A 26,155-nucleotide genomic window follows, 5' to 3' on the forward strand; every position below is an offset into this window, starting at 1 on the left:
CCTTCTCAGAGAGCTGGAGGGGACACATTTCTCTCCGGCTGCTGACAAAAACCTAAACCTCTTCTAGGGCACGTGTGTCTGAGCGCCACCCACAACACAGACAGCAAGCTGGAGAAGCTCGCAGAAACCTTGTCCTCCTGTCTCCTGAGGCCAAAGTTCTCAGAGGGAAGGGTGGCTACTCCCCTCCTACCAGTCAGTCCAAAAAGCACCCCGGAGCACCAACCAACCATGCACCTGGCAGGGACGCAGCTCCCCAGGCCCCGCAGGGACAGTCAGGTGGGAGCCTGCCTGACATCCGAGCCGGCTGGGAGCCTGAGGCTGCAGGCGCTGAGCCACGGGCTGGGACCCTTACCTCCAGGTTGATGAAGATGGCTGTCATGTCCGCCGGGCTCAGCACCAGCCTCAGGGGGGTCATGTAGTTCTGGAACAGGGAAGTTCCCACTGTCAGCTCGCCTAGAGGGTGCCACCCCCCTTCAAGGCCACAGCCGTCAGTGGGGGAGGGGGCTCTGACGACCCCACCAAGGTGCAGGGGCCAGGGGCTCTCTGGGGCGGTGACGCAGGCCTGGAGCACCACCAGGGCCCGGTGTCGCTGGAGAATGCGTGCATTCTGGGGAGATGGGGGATTTGTTCTGCAGGGTGACTACAGCAAGGAAGAGTGCGGGGCTGGGGATGATGGAGCCAAGCACCCACACCCACCACGTGGGCAAAGCTCTGTGGTGTCCCACAGGCTGGACTTCAACCCTACTGCAACCCAGGGTGGGTGCTGCAATGGCTATTTGAGACATTTCAGGAAACTGAGGCCAGAGAAGTGAGCACATCACCCAAGGGGACAGGGCCACACTTTCCACCCAACTCAGACCCGAGTACGGCCCTAAACCTGCCATCCAAAGAGATGCCCCCCAGAAGCCCCGCCATGGCACTACAAACAAAGAAGAGCCGGGGAGGTTCTCCCTTAAAAACAACGTTGGATTTTCACCCAGTAAGCACAGGCAGTTGGCACCAAGGATTCTCAAATGACAGGGAAATGTCCTTGAGCCAGTGTCCACGGGAGGCCAGAGCAGGGTGGGGGCAGGAGAAGGCCCATCCGTGGTCCTCGAGGAGCTCGGGAGGCCAGCAGGGAGAGAGGACTGACCAGCCATTCGAGGGGCACAGGGCCTGCCGTGGGGGTGCCGCAGGCTGATGTCATGGGGCCTATGTCCCGGCGGCAGGACGTTCACAGCCACTTACGGGGTGGTATTGCTATCACCCCAATTTACAGCATGGGAAGCTGAGGGCAGAGAATGCCTTAGGGGAGAAGGTATACACAAAGCGCGTAACCTAGCGCCCAGCCTACAGCAGAGAGTATACATCAGGAGCTTTAGCCCAGTGCAATCAGGAGTGGAAGCCACACTGATGCCCCCCTTAGGCGGAAGGAGCCGCAGAGACAAGCTCAGGACGGTCCCGGGACAGGCTGATGGCTGAGGGCTGGGGGTGGGACTGGGGACGAGGGTGACAGCCCACAAGGACACTGGCAGGCTGGAGCCTGCAGCCTGCGTGGGGAGCGGAGGGCAGGGGGTGCCTGGTGGCAGCCACACCCCAGGGGACCAGTGGCACCGGGAGAGGGCGGGGGCCTGCACCCACCTTCTCGATGTCCTCCAGGGTCCGGTAGTACTTGGCCTCGGTCTCCTGAATCTCCAATAAGCAGCAATTCCTCTTGTCATCCTCGGACATGCCCATTTTCTAAAGGAAAGACACAAGACGTGAGCCAGGCCTGGCCGCAGGGTCACCAGGGTGACATGGAGGGCCGGGATAGGAGACAGAAGGGGGCCCAAACCCTTCCCCCAACTTCTGCAGATGAGGAAACTGAGGCACTGGGGGGTGTGTGTGGCATGAACCTGAGGACTGGCAACAGCTTGGAGAAAAGCACGGAAGCTTCTAGAATCTGGGCTCCTGCGACCCTATTCTGAATTTTACCAGACCGGTGTGGGGCCCTCAGGAGCCAGCCCCTCCGGCATAGACAGCAGGGGGGGGCATGCTTAAAGTGCCTACTATGTGCACAGGGAAAGGCTCTGACCAGCTCCCTGAGGACCCGTGTCCGCCAACAGAGGGGCCGACCCAGCATCGACCTGTTAGTGCAGGGCTGGGCTTTCCCAGGGTTTCCTGGCCTCTACTTAGGGTCCTGAGGGACCAGCTCAATGGCAGGGGCCACCGGGGGCTCGCTACTGCGGCAGGGCCTGCTCCCCACCTCCGAGGGGAACGTGGCCAGAGGTAGGACTGACCAGGAGACTGTGGCCACAGGGATGGGGGACGAAGCTGCAGGTGGGGCCGCTGTTCAGAGTCTCTCTGGATTTCTAGACCCTCTCCTCACGTCCTTTTAGGCTGAGCGAGCCACATGGGTCCCTAAGTGAGGCTCTGGGCAAACAGGGCTGGGCCATGTGACATGCCATGTGGACTCCTATCTGCCCTAACACCATCCTCCTCCCCTAAGAAATGCCCCAAGTGTTTGCTGGGGCCGAGGGCTCCACAGAAACATGTCAGAGGGGGCACATCACCCAGGGGGCCAGGGTCAGGTAGGAGGCCCCCCAGGGCTCCTTCCCAAGCCCCCTGTGGCCTGGGCGCTACACTGCTGCTTTCAGGGCTTTGGGGGGGGGAGTGTTGGGGGCCCATGATCCCCCTAAAACCATGTGTAAGACTGTGGGGCCTGACAGCATCTCGCTGCGGACAGGGTCCCAGGCTTTTTCCAAGAGATCTGAGACCGCTCTGCGAGGTGGAGGAAGACGGTGCTGGCTGTCTTTACCCGGGCCTCCCTCCACCTGCCACTTACCTGCATGTATCTTATCTGAAAGCGTGGAGAAATAAATCACAGAGAGAACCAATTAGCAGTGTCAGCTCATTATCCGGGCTGTGCTTGGGAGGTAGGGACGCTTGTCTGCATTTACCCAACAGCCCCAGGATCCTGTCACAGTCCTCGGCCCGCCCGCCCGAGTGTCAGCCTGGCTGCATGGGGAGGGATGGCACCCGGCCCTTCCTCACGTGTGGGCTCTGAGAGCGGCACCTGCCGTTCTCTGGCTTTATCTTCCTTTGGAAAGGTCTCCATCTACCTTCCACTTTGACTGTTCAGATAGCCCCGGACATGACTGGGGAGGAAGTAAAACCTGTTTTATTTTGGAGGACGGGCAGGGGGCCGGAGGCCCACGCTGAGAGACTGACAGGACAGCTCGTGAGCAGCAAGGAGCGCAGTCAGGACACTGAGCAGAGCAGGAGAGGCGGGATGCCAGCCTGTCTCCCCCACGGCCCCCGCAGGTCCTGCAAACAGCCCGGGGCCTGCCCTGTGCGCTTCAGGACCAGGGACAGCAGCAGGCTCTGGGGACTGCCCACTCTGGGGTCTCACCAGGCCAGGCACAGACGGAGCCTCTCAGGGGCGTCTCCAGCCTGGAGCGAGGGGACTTCCAGACAAGGGCCCGGGGCCACTGCATCCACTGCTCCCGCTTTCCCCGCAGGACCCTCAACTTCAAAGGGCTTGGGAGTGAGGTGGCCCCAAATCCAGAGGGCTGGCTGGGCTTTCAGGCCAGCTCCAGGAGGGCAAAGCAGAGGGTCTCCGTCAGCGGGGCAACGGCCTGGCCTTCCAGCCCCATAACTGGCCCCCTGGACAGGCTCAGAGGCAGAGTTGCCCCACTGCAAGGCTGCCTGGGGGAAGGGCAGCAATGGCCCTGGGCAGACCTGGGGTCACAGAGAGAGGCCCCTGGTAATGGTGGGGACCCCTCAGACGCTTCAGGAGCGAAACAAGAAACCCATTCCGTCCCGAAGAGAGAGTTTGGGGGCTGTGAGCCCACTGCCATGTTTCTCTGTGCTCCTCCTGGCGAGATGCCAGTGGAGGGCAGATGCCACCAGGCCGGGAAAGGCCCCTCTGAAAGGCCTTGCTGGGGAGCCGTCGCCCCAGCTTTGTTTCTCCACCACCAGCTGGTTACTCCCACACCACAGGAAAACACTGAAATTGGCTTCTTGAGAAACTCCCCCCCCTTTCTTCAGGGAAAGCAAACAACATAAAAAGCCTCCACAGTTGGCAAGTGGCATTTGGGCCACCCCCTAGGAGCGTGGGGACCCAGGGGGCTGTAGCCTGCCCCCCCAGGGCCCCAACCTCCCCATCCCGGCCCGACAGGACCCCCACCCTCCGCACGGCAGCTGCTGGCCATCAGCCCACCCGGCAGCGAACCGGAGTCCGAGAGATTATTAGCCAACACCGACTGGGAAATAAATATCCTCGCCACATAAAAGACGCACAGCTGGCTAATTGAGCCAGCAGCGGTCTCCTCGCTCTCCGCACAAAGGAGTAAAATGATGCGCGCTCCGTGCGCCTGAGCAGCCAGGCGCTATTTTCAGACTCCCCAGGCAGGAAGGACTTGGAATCTGGCACACCCCCCGGAGAATCCCAGGGCAGCAGTGTCACACCCCGAGCTCCTCGGAACATCCCGTGAGGAGGCCTGGGCCCGAGGATGGGCAGGAAGCCCGCAGGGTGCAGCCCTGGGGTGCAGCCTCGGGAGCTCCCTCTGCCACGGAGCGCCCCCCACCCCCCGGGGGCTCTGAGCTCTTGGAGTGGGGGCCACGCTGCGAGTGAGGGGTAGCTTACCATGGGCTGCCGTACCTCCACCTTGATAATGTCCTCATAGATGTCATCCCCCTCATCCTCACACGGGACGCAGTCATAGATGTCCTCCCCGAGGTCATGCTCGCTGCGTGGGAGGGAAGCCAGTCAGACGCATGGAAGCCAGGGCCAGCCAGGTCTGCGCGGGGACACAGCACCAGGGGCCTCGCAGGGAGGAGCAGGGCTGCTCAGGACCACCGTGAGCCCTTCCTGCTCGGCCTCCAGCTTCTGGTCCACAAAACGGGCTGGCGTACCTGCCTCCTGGGGCCTCCCTGTGTTTATACCAGGCATCCCCTCGTGTTCTGCCTGCCCCACTTCTAGGACCTACTGTGACCACGCCCCCACTTCTCCACCCTTGTAGTGATGCTGGGGACTCACGCCGCCAGGCCCATGACCTGGAGCCCCGAGTGCTCTCGGTCCGCCCCGGGCATCGCCGGCGCCTGCAGTGGAGGCGTGCTGGCCAAGGAGCCGAGCTCACGCATGGACGCCTTCCCTACCAGGTGGTAAGGAAGCCGAGTGAGCAGAGAGGGACATGGAGCTTGTGATGCAGCTTCAAGAACGAGTGTAAGGAAATCACCACTCACTTTATACTCCAACCAACCTTGTTTCGGCTCCTGACCATGCTCTGATTCTACTCCAACAGGCTGTCCCCTCGGCCTTGCCAGATGTGGATCCTAGGACAACTCCTCCAGGAGGCCCTCAGGGATCCCCAGCCCAGTCTGTGATCCAGGACCACCCCCTCCACCCCCGGTGCTCTCAAAGTGCATCCCTCTTGCTGTATCTCCCATTATTTTCTAAGTGTCTGTGGATGAGCCTGTCTCTTCCCTGGACAAAACCCAACTTCTCAACCCCTTCTGAGCACCGTTCCCGATAGACAGTAGGTGCTCAGCAAATATTTCACATCAGCAAATGAGCCAATCCAACCACATGCAGTGGGGCAACCGTGCCCCGCGCCCAGGGCTGACCAGCTCTGCAGCCTGCTGTGGGGCCCATCCTCAGGGCAGGTGGTACTCGGGAGCCAGCCCGCCCTGGAGGCCCGAGCCATCCATGCATGGGTTCAGACACATCTCAGCTCAGGCTCAAAGCGGCACCTGGCAAAGTTAATTTCCAGAAGGCACAGAGACGCCACAGAGTACCTCCCGCCCCACGGCACCGACTGGCCAGAATTCAGGGCCAGGGGGCAGCAGGGGACAGAGAGAGCAGAAATGATACCCAGCAGCTCTTATGAATGGGTTTCTGGCGCCATCCCAAACCCGGCTTGTCATCTGACAGGCTGGGAGGGTGGGGGGTGGGGAGAGATCATTCCAGATCTACTTGAGATAGGGAGGGAGAGTTTGTTCAGGAAAGGCCTCTGCAGCCAGATGGAAGGGGTCTCCCCAAAACCCTGGGTGTCTCCCCGTGAGACTGAGTGTGACTGGGGTGACACATCTGGGCTTCCCTCTGAGGGGCTCAGGCAGGGGGTAGGTGAGCCAGCTCCCGACTTGATGAGACCCCCACAGGCAGCTGACGAGCAGGGAAGGAGAGGAGGCCGCCGCATTGGGTGCTTTACTCTGTGCCCCTCCAGGTGTGAGGAAGCCGCCCAATGCTGGCCACAGAACAGAAGCTGGCAGGGGACAGGCAGGGGACAGGTCACACCGCGCTAGACCAGCGCACGGACTCGGTAACCACCGCCCACCGGTGAGCCCTTCTGGGCCAATGCACCTGTTAGGTACTTGAAAAACAGTGATCCTTTCTAACCTCACAAACCCTTGGAGGCAGAGAGCCCATGGCCGTTTCTGTCTGGATGGCGGTCCTGGGGCCCCGCACCGTAGTGCAGGGCAGCGCCCCAAGGGTGACAGAGAACTAGCAGGAACCCACCATCTCAGAGGCCCGTCCCATTGGGTGGGTCACTCGGGCTGACCCAAGTCACCTCCCCTGCCTCTCCAGACGCTGTCCCCAAAGGAAACAGCTCCGGAAACCCCACCCGCCACGTTACTGGGTGTCCAGGCAAGTATCGGCAAGGGTTCTTTCTGGCAGGTGCGAGCCAGCCCCGATTTCTGTCGTGCAGCAGAGCGAGGCTGGTGACAAAGCCACTGTCGAGAATCCTGACAGCGTGGAACCGAGGGGAGACGGGGACGCTTTCGGGCTGCTAAATTAGACACCTCAAAGGCAGCTGAGGCCATTCACACTGTCTGGAGGCAGACTTCGGCTTTGCTCTGATGGGCTGGGGGAAGAAGGTGAGGGGCCCATGACAGTTAAACATCCTAAGAGCTGATGAAATGAATAAAAATCACTGAAAGTAGGCCTGGAGAGGAGCCTCAAGGTCACCTGGTTCAGGGAGAGCCAACCACCAGCACAGCGGCCCCCTTCCTCAGCCCACATGGCTACACTCTTATTTTGTATTTCCGCGATTGGCTAATAATGTTTAGGATTTTCCGTGTACTTCTGGACATTTGTGCATCGTCCTTTGTGAAAGGCCTGCTCAAGACTTTCCCTCCATTTCTAAAAATTTGTTGCCTTTTTCTTATTAGAAAAAGAAATGGAGCTCTTTATATATTCTGGATACAAGTTTTTCGTCAGGTATGTTTTGTGAATTTTTTCCCAGTCTCTGGCTTTGGCTACTTATTTTCTTAGTGGTGTCTTTTGAAAAACATTCATTTTTAATTTAAAAAAAGCCTACCTTATCACATTTTCTCCTATGGTGTCCTGACTCTATCCTGTGTCCCATCTAAGAAATCGCTGCATCTTGTCTAAGAAATCTTTGTTTTCCAGGTGCCAAGGTTTGTCTGTTTTTCCTTCAAAAAGCTATATAATTTTGGTGTTTACGCTCAGGCCTCTGATCCATCTCAGATTTCCGTGCATGGTGTGGGGTGGAGATCGAGGTTCATTTCTCCTCAGGGACACTCAGGAGTTTTAGGTCAATTGGTTGAAAACTTTGTCTCTCCCACTGGATCGCTTAGAGCCGTTTGACCAAAACCACTGCCCACGGAAGTGTGGGTCTATTTTGGAATTTTATAATCTATTCCGTCGACCTACTCACCTATGCCTGTGGCAAAAGCAATTTGTTTTGAGTACTTTCGTTTTTTAATAGAAAGTCCTAAAATCAGGTGGTTTAAGTTCCTAGCTTTGTTCTTTTATGAGATTATTTAAGGCTATTCTAACATCCTTTGTATTTCTGTAGAAACTTTACAATAATCTTGTCAAAAAGGAAAAAAAAAAAGGCCCGCTGGGAGACCAGGCACCTTAACGATATCATCTTCCAATCCATGAACATAGTATGTACACCACTATTTACGAGGTCTTTCATTTCTCTCAAAAATATTTTGTAGTTTTATCACAGAAGTTTGGGAATTTAGATAGACTGGGGCCACTACGTTGGACCATTTTTTTCCTCTGCCCATTCTCTCTCTCTTCTCCTCCTGGGGTTCCAGTTACACGTATGTTGGACCCCTTGGCATGGCCCCATGTGTCTGAGGCTCTGCTGGCATTTTCTTTTCTCTGTTCCTTCGGGTATATTCCTTCCGCTGAATGACCTTTAAGTCAGTGACTCCCTCTTCTGCCACCTGTATCTTCTTTTAAAGTGGGTCCAGTGACTTGTTCATTTCAGCTATCGTGGTTTTCAGTTTTAGAATTTCTGCTTGGCCCTCTTTATCATGTCTATTTCTCTGCTGAGGCTCCCCATCTGTTCATTCATTTGGTGCGTATTTTCCTCTAAGTCCCTGACCATGTTTATAAAAGCTGCTAATTGTAACATCAGAGTCATCTCCAGGTTGGTTCCTACTGACGTTTATTTTTTTCTGAATTTGACTTTTTTTCTGTTTCGTTGCAAGTTTGATGACTTTGTATTGAACACCAGACATGACCAATGATACAAAGATTCCATTATTTCTACTGAATACATGTTCTAACAGACCGTTAACCGGTTGGACTCAAACTTCAAACTCTGTCTTTCCAGTAGTGAGCAGCAACTGACATGCAGCTGAATTTAGCTTTTGGATGCTGGATTTTTTTTTTTTTTTTTTTTTTTTTTTTTGCTGGAAGCCTCAGGGTCTTTCTTGTGTATATGAGGTTTAATGACCAGCCAGGGATTTTGGTAGATTATCAGATCTTGGGGCTCCTGTTCTCAGGTCCCTCCCTTCCAGCATTTCCCTCCTAACTTTCTAGCTGCTATACCAGCCTCAATATCTTTCCTCTGACACCTCAAGCTGGAGGGACTGCAGCTTTCTACCCGGACTGGGGAGTGCCCTCAGGCAAGGGCTACAAACTCTCCAATCCCACACACAGTGAGCACTCCTTGAAGAAACTGGGGTTCCTCCAGGTAAGAGTGACATGACACAGTCCTTCCCCCTCTCCCTGTACTCACAGAAGGGACACGACCACACAGACTAGAACCCTGGGAACACAACCAGAGCGGTTACCCCAACGCATGTCCACTACCATGCTCTCAGCGTGTTTCCTTCCTCAAAATCAATAAAGACAAGGAACATTCATTCATATGGGATCCCTCGTCACATACCCCTTCCCATTTGCCTCTTCTGATTCACTCATGGCTGTGGCTAAAAACAGGCAGCCAGAAACACGAGACGAAGAGTTGTGTTCTGGGGTCTTAATGTGCAACAGAAAAATCTAAGAAACGCAGGCACCGTCCCTTCCCTCTGCTCTGCAAAATGTGTTACCCAAAGCCCGCTGAAGACCAAAGAAGCGAATCGTCAGTCATCTGCCTATAATGGCTTCAGTTTCCCCTCCTTTGGGTCCTCATCATACAGCCGTAGACCACTCACACCCCCATGCTTTCTATGTTCATCCTTCTTTCACTTACGAAAACACTCTCCCAAACGTTATTTAATTCAGGCCAATGAGCACTAAGCAATACAGGTTTGTGCATATTATTTGAAATGACAAAATAGCTGCACTAGAATTTCACTTTATGCATGTTCCACATTATGGGAGAAGAGAGGGAATAAAAGCAGTGGCAAAAAAGGGGGTTTATTATTAAAACAAAATTATGGGGGCGCCTGGCTGCCTCCATCAGAAGACCATGTGGCTCTTTATCTTGGGGTCATGGGTTTGAGCCCCATGTTGGGTGTAGAGGTTACTTAAATGAATAAACTTCAAAAAACATTATGAAAGTAAATTCAAGCATATTTGTTTAGCTCGGCAACTAGGATAAAACACCCACCAGACCTGATTGGTTAAATCAATACCTCTCCTCAGACAGATTCTGTGCCAGCAACTGGACAGTGGCGTCCACCCTATGCCATGCACCTCACCGTCCAGGCGGGGAGACGGACAGGGCAGCAGTTATGCCTGAGACGCAGATGCTTCTAGAATACAGTGGTGTCATCTGCGTGGGCGACAAGCCCTGGTTCCCAATAGTTCTGACCCTCTGGCCAACATGGGCATGGACATCCCACTGTCACCTTGCTTTTTAGCAAAGGCATCGTCTCCAAAAGTGAGTTTCCTGAACAGGGTAGGGGACAGATGATACGTCTTAGGCATCTGTTAAAACAGATTAGTTTATGCCATGACCCGCTGGGTCCAGTGCACGTGACGGCTATGGTTGTTGGAAGGGAGGAAAAAGAAACAACAATTGTGTTTGGGGAGGGGAGCATGAGTCCCCCGAGTGTCGGAGTGTCCTGAGTGCAGCACACTGACCAGGAGGGAGATCCACCTGCACAAGGATCCTGGCCTCTGGTCTCCGGTGACACAAGCCTCCTGGGTGTCCAGCTATGACCCGGCACCCAGAACCGGGAACTGCATGCGGTCCCATAGGGGAGAGGGCCTCCCATCTGGGCCTGACGCACTTGACCCAACCCCAGCCCCACCTCCCACAGTCCTGCAAAATCCGAAAATGCCTTCTGAATCAGCAGAGGGCAATGCCATCTGCTCTGTGTTGCTTTTGTGTTAGATTGTCCCGATTACACCCTGATTCTTTGCCAATCAGCCCCTCGGGCCAACAGAGACTCATCTTGGAGAGGTTCTAACTTATCAGAGGCTACACGTCACGGAAAACCCTGTGTGGTCCGTGCCACACAGAAGCTGTGTGCATGTCACAGCACTTGGTCAGCACTGGACGAGAGCTGTCTGGTCCCCACCCCCTCAGGCCAGACAGGGGTACGCGAGGTCACCAGGGGCAGGAACTTGACTTGCTCGTCCACTCACCCCATGGGGAAGCAGTCAAGGGGGGAGTCTGAGATGGAACCTCAGTGCTGCCAGTTTCTGGCTGTGTCACTCTGGGCAGGAGGACCTATGCCTCAGTTGCCCCATCTGTGAAGTAGAAATAACCCCAAGCTCCTGGCGAGGTGGGTGGAAGGATCAGCCACAATGCAAGTGACCAGCACAGGCCTGGCATTCAGTAGGTGCTCAGTAAGTGGCAGCGGCCTGCTACCCCCAAGGGAGGGAGGGGAGGTTCAGCGGGACGATGTTCAGCACAGGGACCGGCGCTCAATAAATAAATAAAACACCGCCCAGGTTTTGAAACACATGAGGCTGGGAGTCCGGAGGCCAGGTCCGCACCAACGAGCGAGCCCTGTCCCGCCGTCCACGAGCAAGCCCTGTCCTGCCGCCCACGAGCGAGCCCAAAGACCCTGCGAACGGGGCGGGGTGGGTGGGAGGAGATCCCAGACCAAATGGGAAAGGGCAGGTGAGCGTCCAGGGCCGGGGTCTGACCCACGCCCCAGCGAGACCCACTCGGTTCCCCTCCTCGGACGCGGGGGGCCCCGGCCTCCCCAGCCCCCACCACTGCTCCACTGGGGGGGCAGTGACCCGCCCTCCTGCCTCCCCCCTCCCCGCCTCTCCTTCCCCATCCCCCTCTCCCCGGGCTCATCCTTTCGCTCCTGCTGTTTTCCAGCAGGCAGCCGCGCTGACAGATGCTAAATCCCAACAATTATTTTCGTCCTCACAATGGTCTGCTGCCCCCCAGAGAGGGCAGGAACCTGCCTTCCCTCCCGCCCCAGACCCCACGGCCTGGCCCCCAAAGCCTGGCCTGCCCGCCCCGATTTTGTTACAGAAAGTCAGCTGCTCAGAGAGGCCCGCCACCCGCCCCCACCGCCTAAGGAAAATCAAAGAAAGGCGAACAAACTCTCTGCTTTCGCCCTCGGGCAAGCCTGTGTTTAAGGCTGACATAAAAGATCGCTATGGACAGGCGCGGATGTGCGTTCTGGCCCCAGGCTGTCTGATGCTGGGAAGGCAGACCCTGAACCACCATTCACTTGTTACTTGGAAACCAGATCGCACATTTCCTGACCTCGGTCCATGCCGCGCAGCAGAGAGAGGGGTCCCCGAGGGCCAGAAGAAGCCAGCTGTGGGCTGGGGGGCCTCACGTAGGGACAGACATATGAACACGCCTCAGCAGACCCTCGCCCCAACCTGGGAGGGAGGGGCTGCTTTTCCTACAGCAGGGCTCAGAGAGGGCAAGACAGTCACCCAAGGTTGCCAAGCCGTGCAGGAGCACACCAACACGAGACCATGGCTGCCAGACTCCCGGAGGGAGCCCAGTTCGCCGGGCCCCGTGCTCCCTACCAAAACTCTCTCTTTTCCTGGGGTACTTTCTAAGCAGTACAAGTGCATCCCCACCCCCCTGGGCTGGGTCATAAGGGTAAGGCCCAGAGGAATGTCCTGGGCCACAGCCGCAGATGGCTCAGGGGTTCAGCCCCTACACTGTCATGTAGAGTGTGCTGTGTGACCACAGGCAAGTCACCTACCCTCTCTGAGCCTTAATTTCTTCAACTGCAAAATGGGGACAGGACCTGTTGTGAAGGCTGAGATGATGGGGCTGGGCACCGGGCCTGGCACTCAAGGACTGCTGCTCGGCTCCTCAGAATGGAAAGAACAAAGGCTCAGGACCTCCCCACTACTACCGGGCATGTCCTCTGTGCCAGTGTGCAGGGCTCAGGTCAAGCTGCCTGCCCTTAAGGGGGAGCTCAGCTTCGGGGGTGGGGGACCAATGCAGGAAGGCTATGGTGGCAGGGTGACAAAGACAGTCCTGGTGTGCTTTTTAATCTTCCAGGGAAGGAGCACTTCATTCAGCCTAGTAAGGCCAGGGTGGCTTCCTGGAGGAGGTTACCTCCAGGCTGGGTTTTGTACAATGCAGATCTGTAAGCAATCAGCCATACCATGTACATGACAGGACTTTTTGTGGTGAAACGCAGAATGTTATGCGTATTCATGTTTTAAGCAGTACTTCTCTTTTTAAGATTTTTAATCATTTATTTGAGAGAGAGTGTGTGCAAGAGAAAGCACGAGTGGGGGGCGGCAGAGAGTGGCAGAGGGAGAGGGAGAAGCAAACTCCCTGATGAGCATGGAGCTCGACACAGGGCTCCATCCCAGGACCCTGGGATCATGACCTGAGCCGAAGGCAGACGCTTAAGTGACTGAGCCACCCAGGCGTCCCCCTAAACCACCGAGTCAGGTATGTATTAACCTAGTCTTTATACTCATAGCATCCCAGAAGTGAGTATGGAGAAAATGATTTAGAGAGGCCCTTATTAGACAGAAGGGAAACCTCTCCTGGCCAAGCCCAGCTGGTCCCTGCTTCCTTCTGGGACCAAGATGAATATGCACATCTTGGAAACTTCCCTTCCACACTGGCCTCCCCACCCTGCAGAGACTGTTAAACCAGGCCACAGAATCGCTGTGACCGCCTTGGTCCTGAAAGGACCTAGGTCTAATTAGGTATTAAGAATAAAAATTCACCTAAGTCTGTGCCGTATCTACTGGCCTGCATACATCTGACTATTCAGCAGGTCAGAGAGGCACTGGGCATCTGCTCTGCATTCATTCATGAGGCCCCTTGTGCAGACTCTAGCACAGGGAACAAACAAACTGGGGGTCAGGGAGCAGGGTTTCAAGGTCACCCAAGCCCCAGGCCAGCCGGGACAGCTCAGGCCCGTGCCCCAAGGGGCCGAGATGTTCCAGGAGGGCAGTGCAGGAAATCTCAGAGCTGCGGGGAGCAGAGCGCTGGGCGGCCAGTCTCACCAGCTGTGGCCAACTGTCTCCATAACCAGAACAAGGAGAAGACCCTATGAGCTCGGTTACCGGGCAGGGTTTGGACAGACAGCCCTCTGCCTAGCCTGTCCTGTAGCCAGTTCTGGAAGGCAGCTGGTCTAGACCACAGGGGCAGGAGAGAGGGGCCAGGGCTCCAGGGCTGCCTGCCCCACCACTGGGCCACATGTACAGACACGGTGATTTTGGGGGCAGGACCGCCAGTCCTGAATTCCTGAGCAACCCACAGAGACGCAGCTGAGACCCAGACTCTCCCCGGACCCTGGCCCAAAATAAGGCAGTAAGCAGCCTGGCGGGGGTGAGGGAAGGTTCCTAAATCACGCTTTGGCAAGTCCTATGCTCCCTCCAAGGGCACTTGCAGCAACACCTCCCCCAGGAAGCCCTCCCAGTCTCCTGGCCTGACGCCCCGTGGATGCCCCCTGGGTAGCTTCTGGAGTGAGGAGAGGTCTGCGGTAGACCCTGTCACAGAGCCCGGGGCAGGCGGCCTGCTGAGTCACACGGACCTGGCTCAAACTGCAGTTCCACTCTTTTGCTCCTGTGTGCGGCCACCCTCGCCTCCCAGGGCCAGTCTCTGGTCCAAAGGGGGAGGTCCGGGACCCACCTGCAGGGCTCCACGTGGGAACAGACCCTGCGTGTGCTCCACAGACTCTGGCTTCACACCTTCCCCTGGGCCAGGCCCCATGGCAGGAGGGGCCTCCCGGAGCTCACATGAGGATGGAGAGACCCTCTGCAGGGTTTGGGCCCCCCCGTGCTGCCAAGGACACCCGGCTGGGGACCGCACATGCCTGGCCCACTGTCGGCACTCCCTCTTCGTCGTACAAACGGAGACCTGAACGGCCAGATGAGAGGCAGCTCAGCCGCACGGAAGGTGGCCTTGTCGAAGGAGGGCTGTGGCAGGGCGGTGTCCGGCCGTCACCACCTTAGCAGCCCAGAGCCAGGGCCTGAGTTCTGGGAGGCGCCCTCGAGCAGTGAGACCGCAGGGCAAGGGGACACCTGCGCAGCACCCAGAGCTCCCCGGACCCCCGCCCCCCTCCGCCAGCTTCCTCCCACCGTGGGCCTGAGGATGGCGGCCTCCCAGGCTGGCCCAGGGGGCGCCTGCCGATGTCTCTGCTCTGGGAGGCTTTTCTTCAACTTCCTTCAGACTGTGGGGCTGTTGGGGTCCTCCACGGGGGCTGGGGAGGGCTGCCTGTCCCACAGGGCAGGGGGCTGCTGTTTGTTTTTAGCGGGGCTGTTTCTGCATCGTCGGATCCCAAACTTGTCCCCCGTGGAAAAGCAATCCTTTGGAGAGAACAGCAGACATCCCCAAACCCGGCCCCTCCCGACCCAACACAGACGTCCCGCCACGTGCAGGTGTCTATGAAACACTGAATTTTCACGCAAGCGGCTTGAACATCTGTGAACTCGGGACAGTCTTCAAACAAGCTTTCGGTGCAGCGGGGAGAGGCGGGCGGGCAAGGACAGTGGGGCGGGGATAGGCTGTCACTCGAATGAGGGTCACAGTCGGGCGCAGTGACTGTCCCCATTCCCTGCCGGTAAGGGGGCCTCCGCAGCAGGCCAGCCCCGCCCCGTGCACCCGCCTCCCTCCCCGGGGACAAGAAGGACCCCTGCCGCAAGATGACGTCCTCACACCCTTGAAGGAGCATCGACTTGGGACACTCCTTCTACATTTTATGCATCTTAAAAAATTGTCCCAACGATGCTAATATGACACGTTTAAAGCTGCAAATTCATTTTACGATTCAATAAAGCATGCAGCTATACATTTATGGATAAATTATATCCCCTGCCATGCCCCAATCACATTTGTTTAAGCCCGAAAATCACTCTGACTCCCAAGGAAGTGATGGGAGTGCTAAGCATCAGGCTCCTGGGTCATAAAGCCGTGGATCCTTCAAGCTCGAAGGGACCCACATTCGGTCGGTTGCTGCTTTCATTTCAGAGGTAGGGAAACTGAGGCCCAAAGAAGGACCTGACGTGCCCCGAGTAAGACAGAACATCGCCTTTGCTGCTACTCAGCTTCGGATAAGCAGGCACTCGCCAGCACACCCCCAGTGAGTGGCATGGTGTCACCCGGGCAACCAAGGCCCCTTGAAAGGACGAGGAATGATATGGAGCAAAGCCAGAGCCCAGGTCACGAAGCCCCAGCGTCCGGGGCTGCGTACCGCAGAGAAGCAGCCTGAGGCCATGTGCCCATGATCTCTCCGAGCTCCCGGCAACCCTTCTAGACAGCAGCCTCCCCACGCAGCTGTGGGACCAAGCACCTTCCACACAGCCCCGCCCTTCACGGCCCGCCATCCGTCACGGTGGGCTTTGGCACCCCGTCCCCGCCTCCCACTGCCAGCATCCCCAGGCAAGGCGGCTGAGTGGAGCTGGGGTGTCTTGTTACTGTGACCCACCCGAGCCCCCTGGCCTAATTTGGGGCAAGAAACCCTTCCATCCCTTCCTAGTTCCAAAACACAGAAAAGGTGTAGGTTCCAAATCCCAAAGCTGCCATGTCCAAATGCCGGGAGAAGACCCGGAGAGCACGGCCCCCCACATCGTTGCAGAAGCATGTAGAGGAGGCTGGGAAGCGGGAGCCGAGTGCCTCTCTTCTCAGCTCCGCGGTCAGTGACAGCACCCCTGGAGCTTGAAATAGGTCATTTAAGTGGCAATATTTCGTGTTAATTTTTTCAACCAGCTGCTCTATTATTCGATTATACATTATTCAGTGATCTCAAAAGTGAGCTTAGAGCACTTGAGAACATAATGTTAGTCCAGCATCATCCATTCAAACGTGGGGAGGGCTCCGCACGAGCTCCTGGAACCGTGTTCTGGATCCAACACCCGAGCTGCCCACACTGGGGCCACCAGCCACACAAACGTGGCCCGGTGAACGGGGCTGAGCTGTTAGCGCCAAGCATGCAGACTGGACTCTGAGCCACGGGGGAGAAGGCAAGCTACCGCATCGGGGATCGGTTGTGCCGGCCTCCACACTGAGCTAGTACTGACTCTGGACATACGGGGTTAAAGAAAGATACATTCTTACCGTTAATTGCACCTACTTATGTTTCTGCTAGAAAACCTACAATCACGCATGTGGCCTGCCGGACAGTGTCGCCACGGCCATTAGGAAACCCAGGGAAAAAGCCAGTTTTGGTGAAACGGGTAGAGAGGCACCCCCATCCTCGCCTGAGGGCTCAGAGTGTTCCCACCGGGCGCTGTGCCCCCCGCAATATCACGGATGCTCTTCCCGAAGCCGATCCTGACACCTATGGGTTACACATAGGGAAACTGAGGCACAGAGGTGGGTAACTTGCCGAAGACCATGCAAGTAGGAGGTGACAGAGCCCAGACTCCCAGGCCACGTCCGACGGGACAGGCTTTGCTGCTTCGGACCCAAGACGTGGCAGCAGCAGGATGGACAGATTCTCCTGCCCGGCCGAGATACCTGCTCTAGGTGGACCGGAAGGGAGCTTTCGCCGTGGAGCGATGTCCTGCGGGCTGAGGACACTGGGGGACATTGGGGACAGTAAAGGCTCTAGACAACCCCAGTAAGAACATGCCCTCTAAGGGGTGTTCCAAAAGGTCCCCCCTAGGAGACCCACGTGACCCCACCCTCCTGGGGTCCTAGGAGGCAGGGGTGGGTCTCATTCCCCTTTACGTTTCCAGCTCCTGACCATGAGCCGACACACAGGAAGCGTTGGTGTTTGGCTGGCCCCTGAACAGATAGGTGATCGACGGAAGGAAAAGCGTACATGGTACCACTCACACGTGGCAGTCCGTCGCCGGAGCCCCGAGAACCACACCAGCTTCCCTGCGGGGGAGCCAGCATCCGACCACCTCAAACAGCTGCTCCGTGTCTGAGGTCTGGGCGACCGGCAGGGCCCTTCGGAACCACAAGGTGATCATCACTTCGGACGCCTGGCCAAGAGCCCAAGGCAAAGAATGAGCCGGCTGCGCTCGAAATGTCACTGCCTGTTCCCTGCCACCGCCGGCCGTGGGATCCACACCAGTGCCCCAGCTCCAGCCTCGGAGACTCGCAGCCACCTCCCCTCCCCCAGCAGGACCAGGTAAGCAAAGGCAGGTCCGTTTGTGTCTCGTCAATTGCCATAATGGATAAATATCAATCCCAAGCCCACGGAGACAAGATGCTAGGAAATTGTGTTTTTCAGTGAAAGGAGAAGGGGGGAAAAAAGCATGAAAAATTTATTAAACTGGAACCACTGGGACCAAAACATGAGTTAAAGACTCAAATTCATCCCCCTTCCCTGTAATTTATGATTTATGTTGTCAATAACCTTAGTCATAAGGAACTCGTTGGACGAAGGAGGCGCGCTGTTAATGTCACGGAGTAAGAGTACTGGCAAGCCCGGCCTGGCTTCCCCGTGTGAGCCGAGTCACGTCCCGTGTCCGGTTCCGGGCATCGGTCATGGGGGGAATGGGCACCCCAGGGCCGCTGCGGGACTCAGGGCACAGGAACACAACCCCAAACGTACACCAGCAGCCGCCGGAGGGGGCAGGGATCCCCACATGGCCGCGGAGGGGAGGCTCCCTGGCTGGTCCGAGGACGTAATTTCATGCCCGGTCTGGGCTGCACGAGGCCAGCGTGACCCTGTCCTCCTGGAGTCCTTGGTCTGTGCTGACCACGGAGGGACGTTTCTGGAGGGAGAAGACCCTCAGCCTCACATTGGTGACTTAGGAGAAATGGCAGCTGAGGACCCCACTCTCGGCACCTGACGGGGGCTCTTGGGCCCTGGGCCTTAGCTCCTTGTCTGTGAAATGGGGACCCCGCAGAGCAGACCTTACAAAGAGATGGTGCGGGTGTATATAAGGAGACGAAGTCTCAGCAATGCCGGGCCCTGCAAAGGCTCTTGTAAGTACCACCCCCATCGCTGTCCTTACCGCGTGGGACTTGCTGTCACACTGTGTGCGTGAGGTGCGTGCTGCTAGGGGCTGAAGGTGGGGGGGCATGAAGAAGACACAGGGTCTGACCTCAGAACCCGCCAGTCTACAGAACACAGACATTTCACCACGTAATCATGGTGCACCCCTCGGGCAGCCCAAAGGCCAAACGGGCTTGTGGGTGCCCTTCGGAGTCAGGGGGGTGGTACAAGAGGCTTCCTAAGTGGGGGATACCCAGGCCCAGATGTGGCAGATGAGAAGGATCTCAAGGCAAGAAATGCCAGGAAGAGAGGACAAGAGGCACCTCCAACCTGAGCTCAGAAAGCGAGGGGACTGCTGTCAGCAGCGGGGGAGAAGGTGGATGGGCTGGGCCTCCTCCTGGGAGACCTCCCTCCAGCTGTGCCCCTGAGCCTCAGTTTCCCCTCCCTTTGCAGGGTGGGGGGAGCAGCCTGTCATTCAGGCCCGCACCACACGAGGCCCCTTTCTCGACAGCCAAGTCCCTCTGTGATTCCTGGGACTGGTCAGGGCAAGCAGGCGGGGTGCCCCAGGACCCAGACACGACTCGTGTGGACCCCGGCCCCCACGTGTCTCCTTCAGGGCACTCTCCAGACCTCGCACCTGCACGGGGCCAACAGGTACCCCAGGGCACCCCACCCGTCACAGCAGGGTCATCCCAGGGCCCTGGGGCCAGTCCAGGCTCAGGAAGGTGGGCTGGGGCAGCCGTTCCCACTGGCCGGCAAGCTGCGTCATTCATAGGCTCCCCCGGGATCGGGCCACCAGCATGGTGCTGACATGTTGGGTTTTGGTGACTCAGAGTGTTTATATCGACGGGGATCCTGCAAAAACGCTTGCCGGGCCCCACGCCCTGGAGGCGGCCCTGGATGGGAGGGTGGGCACGAAGCACGGAGCCTCAACACTGGCAGGGTGCCCAGGAAGCACCAGCTCTTACTGGGTCTCACTCCCAGTCTGTGCTGATGAAGGCGAGGGGCACGGTAAGTCTCCCCAGAAGCAGCGGCCATTTCTCCGGGGCAGAGCCACGTCTGCTGTCAAGTGGGAGCGAGGGGTCCAGTTGGCAGGAGGCTGGGAAGGGCAGGGGGCCAGCCGGGCCGGGGCCCCCACTCACCGGCCCAGGGCCGGGACAAGCCCATCACTGCTCGAGCCTCCTCGCCTGCGGAAATGGGGTACCCTGCCTCCTCCATCCCCCTGCCCCTCCTCAGGGAAGCTGCCCGGGCCCCTTCCCTGAGCAGTAGCTGCATGGCCCCCATCCCTGGCCACCGCTGACCCCGCAGAGCCGGACCACCGCCCCAGGCTTCTCGTTGGTTCCTGGGGGCTCCAGGACTGTGAGGCGAAATAGCCAGGAGGGTGGCCAGGCCTGGGCCGCGTGAGGATGGAATAGGGGAGTCCTCAGAGACAGAGCGATGTGAGTCTGGGGTCATGGAGAAGGGGGGAGATGCCCCCGTGGCCTCAGGTGGCCTGGTCTTGGCCCCTCACCCACCCCTGTTGGGCCACAAGACACCCACAAACTGCCTCTGCTTGTAGCCTGAGCTCCAGAGGCCCCTGCTTCTGGAAACACCAGCTCTCTCCACCCCCCAGCAGAAGTTGGGGAACCTTCCAGAACACGGAAGGAGGCACGAAGTGAAGCAGCACTCGTCCGCCTGAGCTCTCATGAAGCTGGGGGCACCCATGCCACCACCAACCGCGTGGAGAGGCCCTGGGGGGGACGGCAGGGCAGCCCTGCCCAGAGTGGGGCCGCGACTCCCCCATCCCCGTCCCCATCCCATCCCGACCCGGTCCCGCCAGCTCCTCACTCCGCCAGTTCCTCCAGGCTGCGGTACACATCGTCGTCATTCTCGGTGGTCTCCTCCGAGGGAAAGGGCCTGTGGAGAGAGGGCAGGGAGGTGAGCAGGTCTCCTCGGCCCAGCTGGGCGCCCAGCCCAAGTGACCCCCGACGGCCCTGCAAAGGAGGGCTCTGCTCTCGCGGAAGGAAGCAGGTCCGCACGACAGTGGCTTGTGCATCAGAACCAGCAGGTGGAGGTGTCCAGGGTGAGGAGAGCACAGCTTGACCCTAGGACACTGGAGGTCACTCTCCGTAGGCCCCCGCCGGCCCCACTGGCAAATGAAGGAACTGGGTCAGGGACAGCAGGAAGCTTTCGCCGCTGAGACACTCCTGCCTCTGCACTTCAGGGGGATTCCAGAAACGGGGATGTGGGCTCCTGGGGCAGCCCGTGGTTAGCCCTGGCTGAGAGGGCTGCCGGCTCCATCCACCTGGAGGACAGGATGCAGGAGGGCATTTTGGCAGGGACAGTGGAGCTCCAGGGGCACCCACCACCCTCCACGCCCGAGGGCAGTGGCCGAGTGCACTATGTGGGAGGCTGCCCATCATCCCGGGCACATGCCAGGGCCTCTGAGAAGGCTACTGTCCTGCCATCCCGCCCACCAGCCCACGGAGGCCTGGCTTGGGGTCAGAGCATGTCCTGAAAAGTGCTGGTGGCTTTCCCAAAGGACCTGTCTCCCCTTTGGAAAGGGAGCCACAGGGGCAAGGGGCCCCAGATGGAGCACGGCAGTCTCCTTAGTGTCCACTCGATGGCTGCACGGATGTTCCCTCCCTCCTGGGTCATCGCCACGGGTAAGCCGTCCCCTGATGCCACATCCCAGGCCCCGCCACGCTCCCCTTCCTCAGCCTTGTGCCCGAGGAGCAGTCCATTTGTCTCCCCCGCCATCTCTCCCACGCCACCTCCTCTCTGGGCCTTGAACCTGTGTCCACTCCCCCAACCAAACTGCTCCTGATAAGGGTGACAGTGACCTCGGCACCGTCGAATCCTAAGGCTGACGTCCCACGTGGTGAACACCTGCAGAGGGGCGGGGGACAGAGTTCCTGGTGGGGCAGGGTGCCGCTCTGTCAGCTGGGCAGCTCAGAATGCCACAGAACAGAATCTGCTCCTTGCATCCTAACATCCTCGTTCAGGGCGACGAGCTCCCTCGAGAATGGAACCACAAACCCAGTCCATTTCTGCCACAGCCAAAGACAGATGATCGCCAGCGTGGGCCAGAGCAGGAGAGGGAGGGGTGGCCAGCCTGGCTGCCAGGAGCTGGCCCCAAGAGGAGACAGGAACACACGGGGTAGGGGCCGCCTTGTCCCCGTCCACTCTGCCCCCAGTCCCCTGCCCCACCCCATTCCCCAAGACCCAGCCCCCTTCAAGATTCCATTCAACCCCACCTCATGTGGGAAGATCGGACCATGCTCTCGGCCTGGGTCCACGTCTGCCCAGCATGGAGCCTGTCACTAGAAAAGCATGGACAGATGGATGGACAGACAGATACATGGTGGATGACGGATGGCTGTCTGGGAGGACAGGTGGGTGGAACAGTGGTTGATCTGTGGGTTGATAGACACATGAATGAGATGTGGGGTGGGGGGGTGGAGGAGTGTCCAGGATTTCAGGGAGGGGGGGGGGGGGGGGGTTGGGGAACGGATGGGTGGACAGACGGATGGATGTCACACAGTCTCAGGCTTTCCTCCCCCCACACCCCCAAGACAACAACAAATGGCAGCCCTGAATTAGATACAGGAAAGCATCTTCAAGAAGAGGTTCTGAGAACCCACGCAGACGTATTCAAGTCACCCCTGAGTTGAGACTTTACAACTCTGACCCTGGTTTAACACTGGGGACACCCATTTGCACAGAGGGCACCGTATGGGGCTGCGTTCCCACTGGATCTTAAAGCCCGAGGGGTCACGCTGCAGCAAGGACTGGCTCCATCCTTCTGTCTCAGGTACCGCTAATCATCCAGACCCCCCCCTGCCGTGCCGCATCTACCCCCCAATTTTCCCCCCCAAGGCTTCACCAGACATGCCGACGTTAACAGTGGAGTTAATCTGCTCTTTAAGAGGAGGGAATGAGAAGGATGCACAGCACAATGGTCTGCACAGAAATGATCGTGGAATAAACACCAGAGCAGGTCCCCCGGGTCCCCCCCCAGCAGGATGGGCTCCTCCTGTCCCATCAGACCCTTCCTGAGCACGCATTTCCTTGAGCCCAGCTTCTGGGAAGCCAAGTTTCCCACTCGGACCGCCAAGGGAATGAAGGGGATGCCTGGGCCAGAAGCAGAGACACGTCAGGCAATATCCAGCCCCCTCCCCACCAAGCTTCCCCAGTACCCCCTCCCCCTGGGCAGCGAGAAAGAGGTCTGCACCACTGCTCCTGAAGGAGCCCCCCCAAATCCCACCTCCCCCCACAAGGACTATTTCAGCATCCAGTGGCTGAGGCCAGCACGGCCTAGCTGCACAGGACGATTGGGGGAACGAGGAGTCACCAGCTAGAGGAAGGGGACCTGAAAACAGGGCACCCTGAGAGGGTGTCCGAGCCTAAACCCCTGCACAAACAACAGATGAGAGCCCAACTCCTAGTTCCAAATCACTCGTGCGTTCTCCTTCACTCATTCACTGGTATTTACCGGGCACCTGCTCTGAGCTGCCCCTTTGGGTCTGCCGTTGGTCATTGCTTCAGGGAGAAGCTCTGGGATCGATAAATCAGGCTCTGGTCTTCATCCTCAGCACTTCTTTGAGAATCTGCTAAAAAACTATGGCTTCTGAAAAGTGCCCACCTGGGCAACTGTGCTTACAGGTACACGGGGGAAGGATGCATGGCCTGGAAGGGGGCAGGCCAGACGCTCTGGGGGTCCTGGAGCTGAAGGTGGCGATCTCGGGTCCACGCAGGACAGACTCCAAGAGCTCAGCTATATGGGGAATGGTTAGGGTGTGCTTTCTTGGAAGGCCCTGAGCAGTGGGCTCCTGGGGCCGTTTCCCTGGGGCTTCCTTCACTCCAGAGCAGGAAGCCCCCGGGAGCATGGCAGGTGTGTATCTCATCCCTGAGCTGTGTCTGCAGATGGCCCCGCCCAGGACCCAGACTGTGCTCCCCGCTTGAGCCCCCCCACACGCTGGAAATCGAGCACCGGCCAGAAGCCAAAACAGAGACCCCACAACCTCTGTCACCTTCATTTTAGGGGAGGCCCTGTGGGGAGAGCTAAGAACTAAGATCTGGGTTCGAATCCAGACTCACTACGTGGCCCTGAACAGGGCATGCTCCCTCTCTGCCTCAGTTTCCCCAACTGTAGAATGTCAGTGGTAGTCACTTGAGATTAAATGAGATAATGCAGTGAGACTCTAAACTCAGGTCCTTTGACCCAGCAAGTGTCCTGTAAATGACAGCGTGGGTCGCCCTCCCTCCCTGCTGGGTGGCCCACCCCAAGAGCCCACCTGCCCAGTCCAGAGCTCAGACACAGGCAGTCCTCAAGGTCCCCACGGCCTCCTGAACGACAGCTCCAGGTGCTGACTCCTGGAGCCAGCCCCCGAGGGCAGGCCCGCCCCCAGGGGACACAGAGTCAGCACCCCCATGGGGGTCTCCAACCCACCCCACAGAGCTCTTTCTCCCCATGCCTCAGAAGAGAGAACATTCCCTGGAAACAAAAGTTCATACTCTGGAAAGGAAGAACACTTCGGGTCAGTGCTTGGCTCCGATGTGGGTATTCAAGATCACTCAGCACCATCCAGAGAATCTAGGACACAGTGTTCATTTTCCCACGTTCTGCGGACATTCAGATGAAAGGGATCCAGGGTCTGAGACACATCCTAACTTCATCTTTCACTTCGCGTGTTCCAGAAGTAAGTTGGAATTCTGACTCACAGAACGCTCCCTACAAGTGACCTCCAAGGTCCATGTTCAAGGGCAGGGTCATGGATGGCTCGGGTCCTCCTTGGCCACCTAGTGTGTCCAAGAGATGGGTGGGGACCAGTACCTTGGGTTCCCATCCTGGAGGGTGAGATGGGCCCAAGGCCCTCAGAGAGCAGACTGGGCCCCACAGGCCTGGGGGTCCCCAGCACCCAGCACTGCCCTACAAGGGACGGCGCCGTCTGGTCTACCTGGGACTAGGGAGTCTCCTGGAACGTGGGAACTTCAGTGCTGGCCACCTAGTCCCACAGGTGGGGGAACAATAGCGCTGGAGGGTTCCTGGGGCAGCTCATTTCTCTGGCCGGACCTCAGTTTCCCATTCTGAAACCGGCCTCAGGATGAAGTGCGGTGGGGCTGTGGGAGGGCCCGGCACGAGGACACCATCAGGATCAGTCCCATCTCCTCAGGTGTGCCCAGGTGTGCCCAGGGGCAGGTGAGAAGGAAGCGGTCAGCATGGGGGGGGGGGACGGGGGAGGGGGCAACAGCCCCGTTGGCACCAGTCTGCAAGGGAACCGGCAGCTGGGCAAACTTGAAAGGCACATCAAGAACGGCGGCCTGGAGGACCCGACAGGCCCGTTTAATTATTGAGAGAGTCACCTGGGTGCCACCTGCTAATTGGCTGGGAGGCCTTGAAGCACCAGGGTTTCCTTATTAAAAACGGCTCTCCTGCTAAACAGCCCCGACTGTCAAAACAAGCCAACAGATCTCGTTTCTTTTCTCAGCCCGTCACCCCACCCCATGTGGACGGGCCATCGCGTCATGGGGCAGCGCCAGCGAGTGCACCCCACCCACGCCCGCACCCAGCTCAGGCTACACCCTGTGTTGGAGAGGAGGGCGACCCACAGCCCGCATGAAGTCCACACAGGGCTGAAGGGCACAGGGAGCAGGAGGAAAGGCTCGGGCAGAAGGGCAGTCCTGGCCTGGGGAAATCAGGCGGGCTTCTCGCGGGAGGTGGCGGGGGAGCCGACTTGGAGAGCAGAGCCCGATGCTGAGCGCAGAGTTCCAGCCTCGTATCAGATGAGGGTTGGAATTGGCCACAGTTTCCCAGCCCCAGAGCTTGCCAAAGGATCTGAGCCCCCTGCCTCAGTTAACTCGTCTGTAAAATGGGGATTAACCCCCCCACCCCGTGGCACAGGCGTTTTATGACACTGCGTAAAATGCAGCGTGGGCATGGTTCCCAGAGGGCCTGGCATGTAGGGCAATGGAGGCCAGGGGGGACGGTGGACGTGGTCATGAGCTGGGGGCTGGAGGACGCAGCCTGGGGCAGATGAACACGCCTGCACACGCGGGGATGTGCAGCTTCCGTGTGGCTGGGACGGAGGCCAGAGGAGGCCATGACGGGCCGGGGCAGGAGGCCGATGGGGCCGTAGCCAAGGAGCAGTGACAGGTGGGCCAGCCCAGGCGCTGACCACAAGGATCTTGTGTTTATTTTTTAAAGATTTATTTATTTGAGAGAAAGCGCGAGCGAGTGGGGTTGGAGGGGGCAGGGAGGCAGAGGGAGAGAGAGAGAGAGAGGTTCCTCACTGCGCGCAGAGCCCGACATGGGGCTCGATCCCACGACCCTGAGACATGACCTGAGCTGAAACCGAGAGTCGGACGCTGAACCGACTGAGCCAGCCAGGTGCCCCATGACCACCAGGATCTTAAACCAAAGTCCCCACAGAGGCAGGAGGGTCTCTGTGCCTCTGTGAGGTGGGGGCTCGGAGGGGAGGGACACCAAGGTGAAGCCACGGCCGAGGCAGGCCCAGCAGACGTGTGGGGGAGGGGAGAGGGCTGGCCGGCTCCAAGGCCACCCGGAGAGGTGGCAGATACTGCCTCCCCCAGAGAGAAAGCCCAAAGGATCCCCAGATCCCAGCCGGGCTGCTTCTGCCCTTGCTTCCAAAACCCTAGCCAGGCGGAGGAAGACACTCTGACCTCAGGGTCGAGAAAGAATAGTTGGCCC

The 26,155-nt window shown here is 58.3% G+C and overlaps 1 protein-coding gene across 9 annotated transcripts in view; it reads right to left on the minus strand.

The window, feature by feature from the left end:
• Window positions 1-26,155, minus strand: part of VAV2 (vav guanine nucleotide exchange factor 2) — a 165,850-nt gene that overhangs the window by 34,926 nt on the left and 104,769 nt on the right. For 4 of the 9 annotated variants that reach the window (XM_032418664.1, XM_032418663.1, XM_032418669.1 and 1 more), the window contains exons 4-8: window positions 20,293-20,361; window positions 4,607-4,709; window positions 2,804-2,818; window positions 1,621-1,719; window positions 353-421 (exon numbers count right to left, since the gene is read on the minus strand). In XM_032418664.1, coding sequence (XP_032274555.1) covers window positions 353-421; window positions 1,621-1,719; window positions 2,804-2,818; window positions 4,607-4,709; window positions 20,293-20,361 — 355 coding nt within the window. The remainder of the gene's footprint in view (window positions 1-352; window positions 422-1,620; window positions 1,720-2,803; window positions 2,819-4,606; window positions 4,710-20,292; window positions 20,362-26,155) is intronic. The other 5 variants (XM_032418670.1, XM_032418667.1, XM_032418665.1 and 2 more) reach the window with 3 other exon arrangements.

The sequence above is a fragment of the Phoca vitulina genome, unplaced genomic scaffold (genome assembly GCF_004348235.1).
Source record: "Phoca vitulina isolate PV1807 unplaced genomic scaffold, GSC_HSeal_1.0 scaffold21, whole genome shotgun sequence".
Lineage (NCBI taxonomy): Eukaryota > Metazoa > Chordata > Mammalia > Carnivora > Phocidae > Phoca > Phoca vitulina.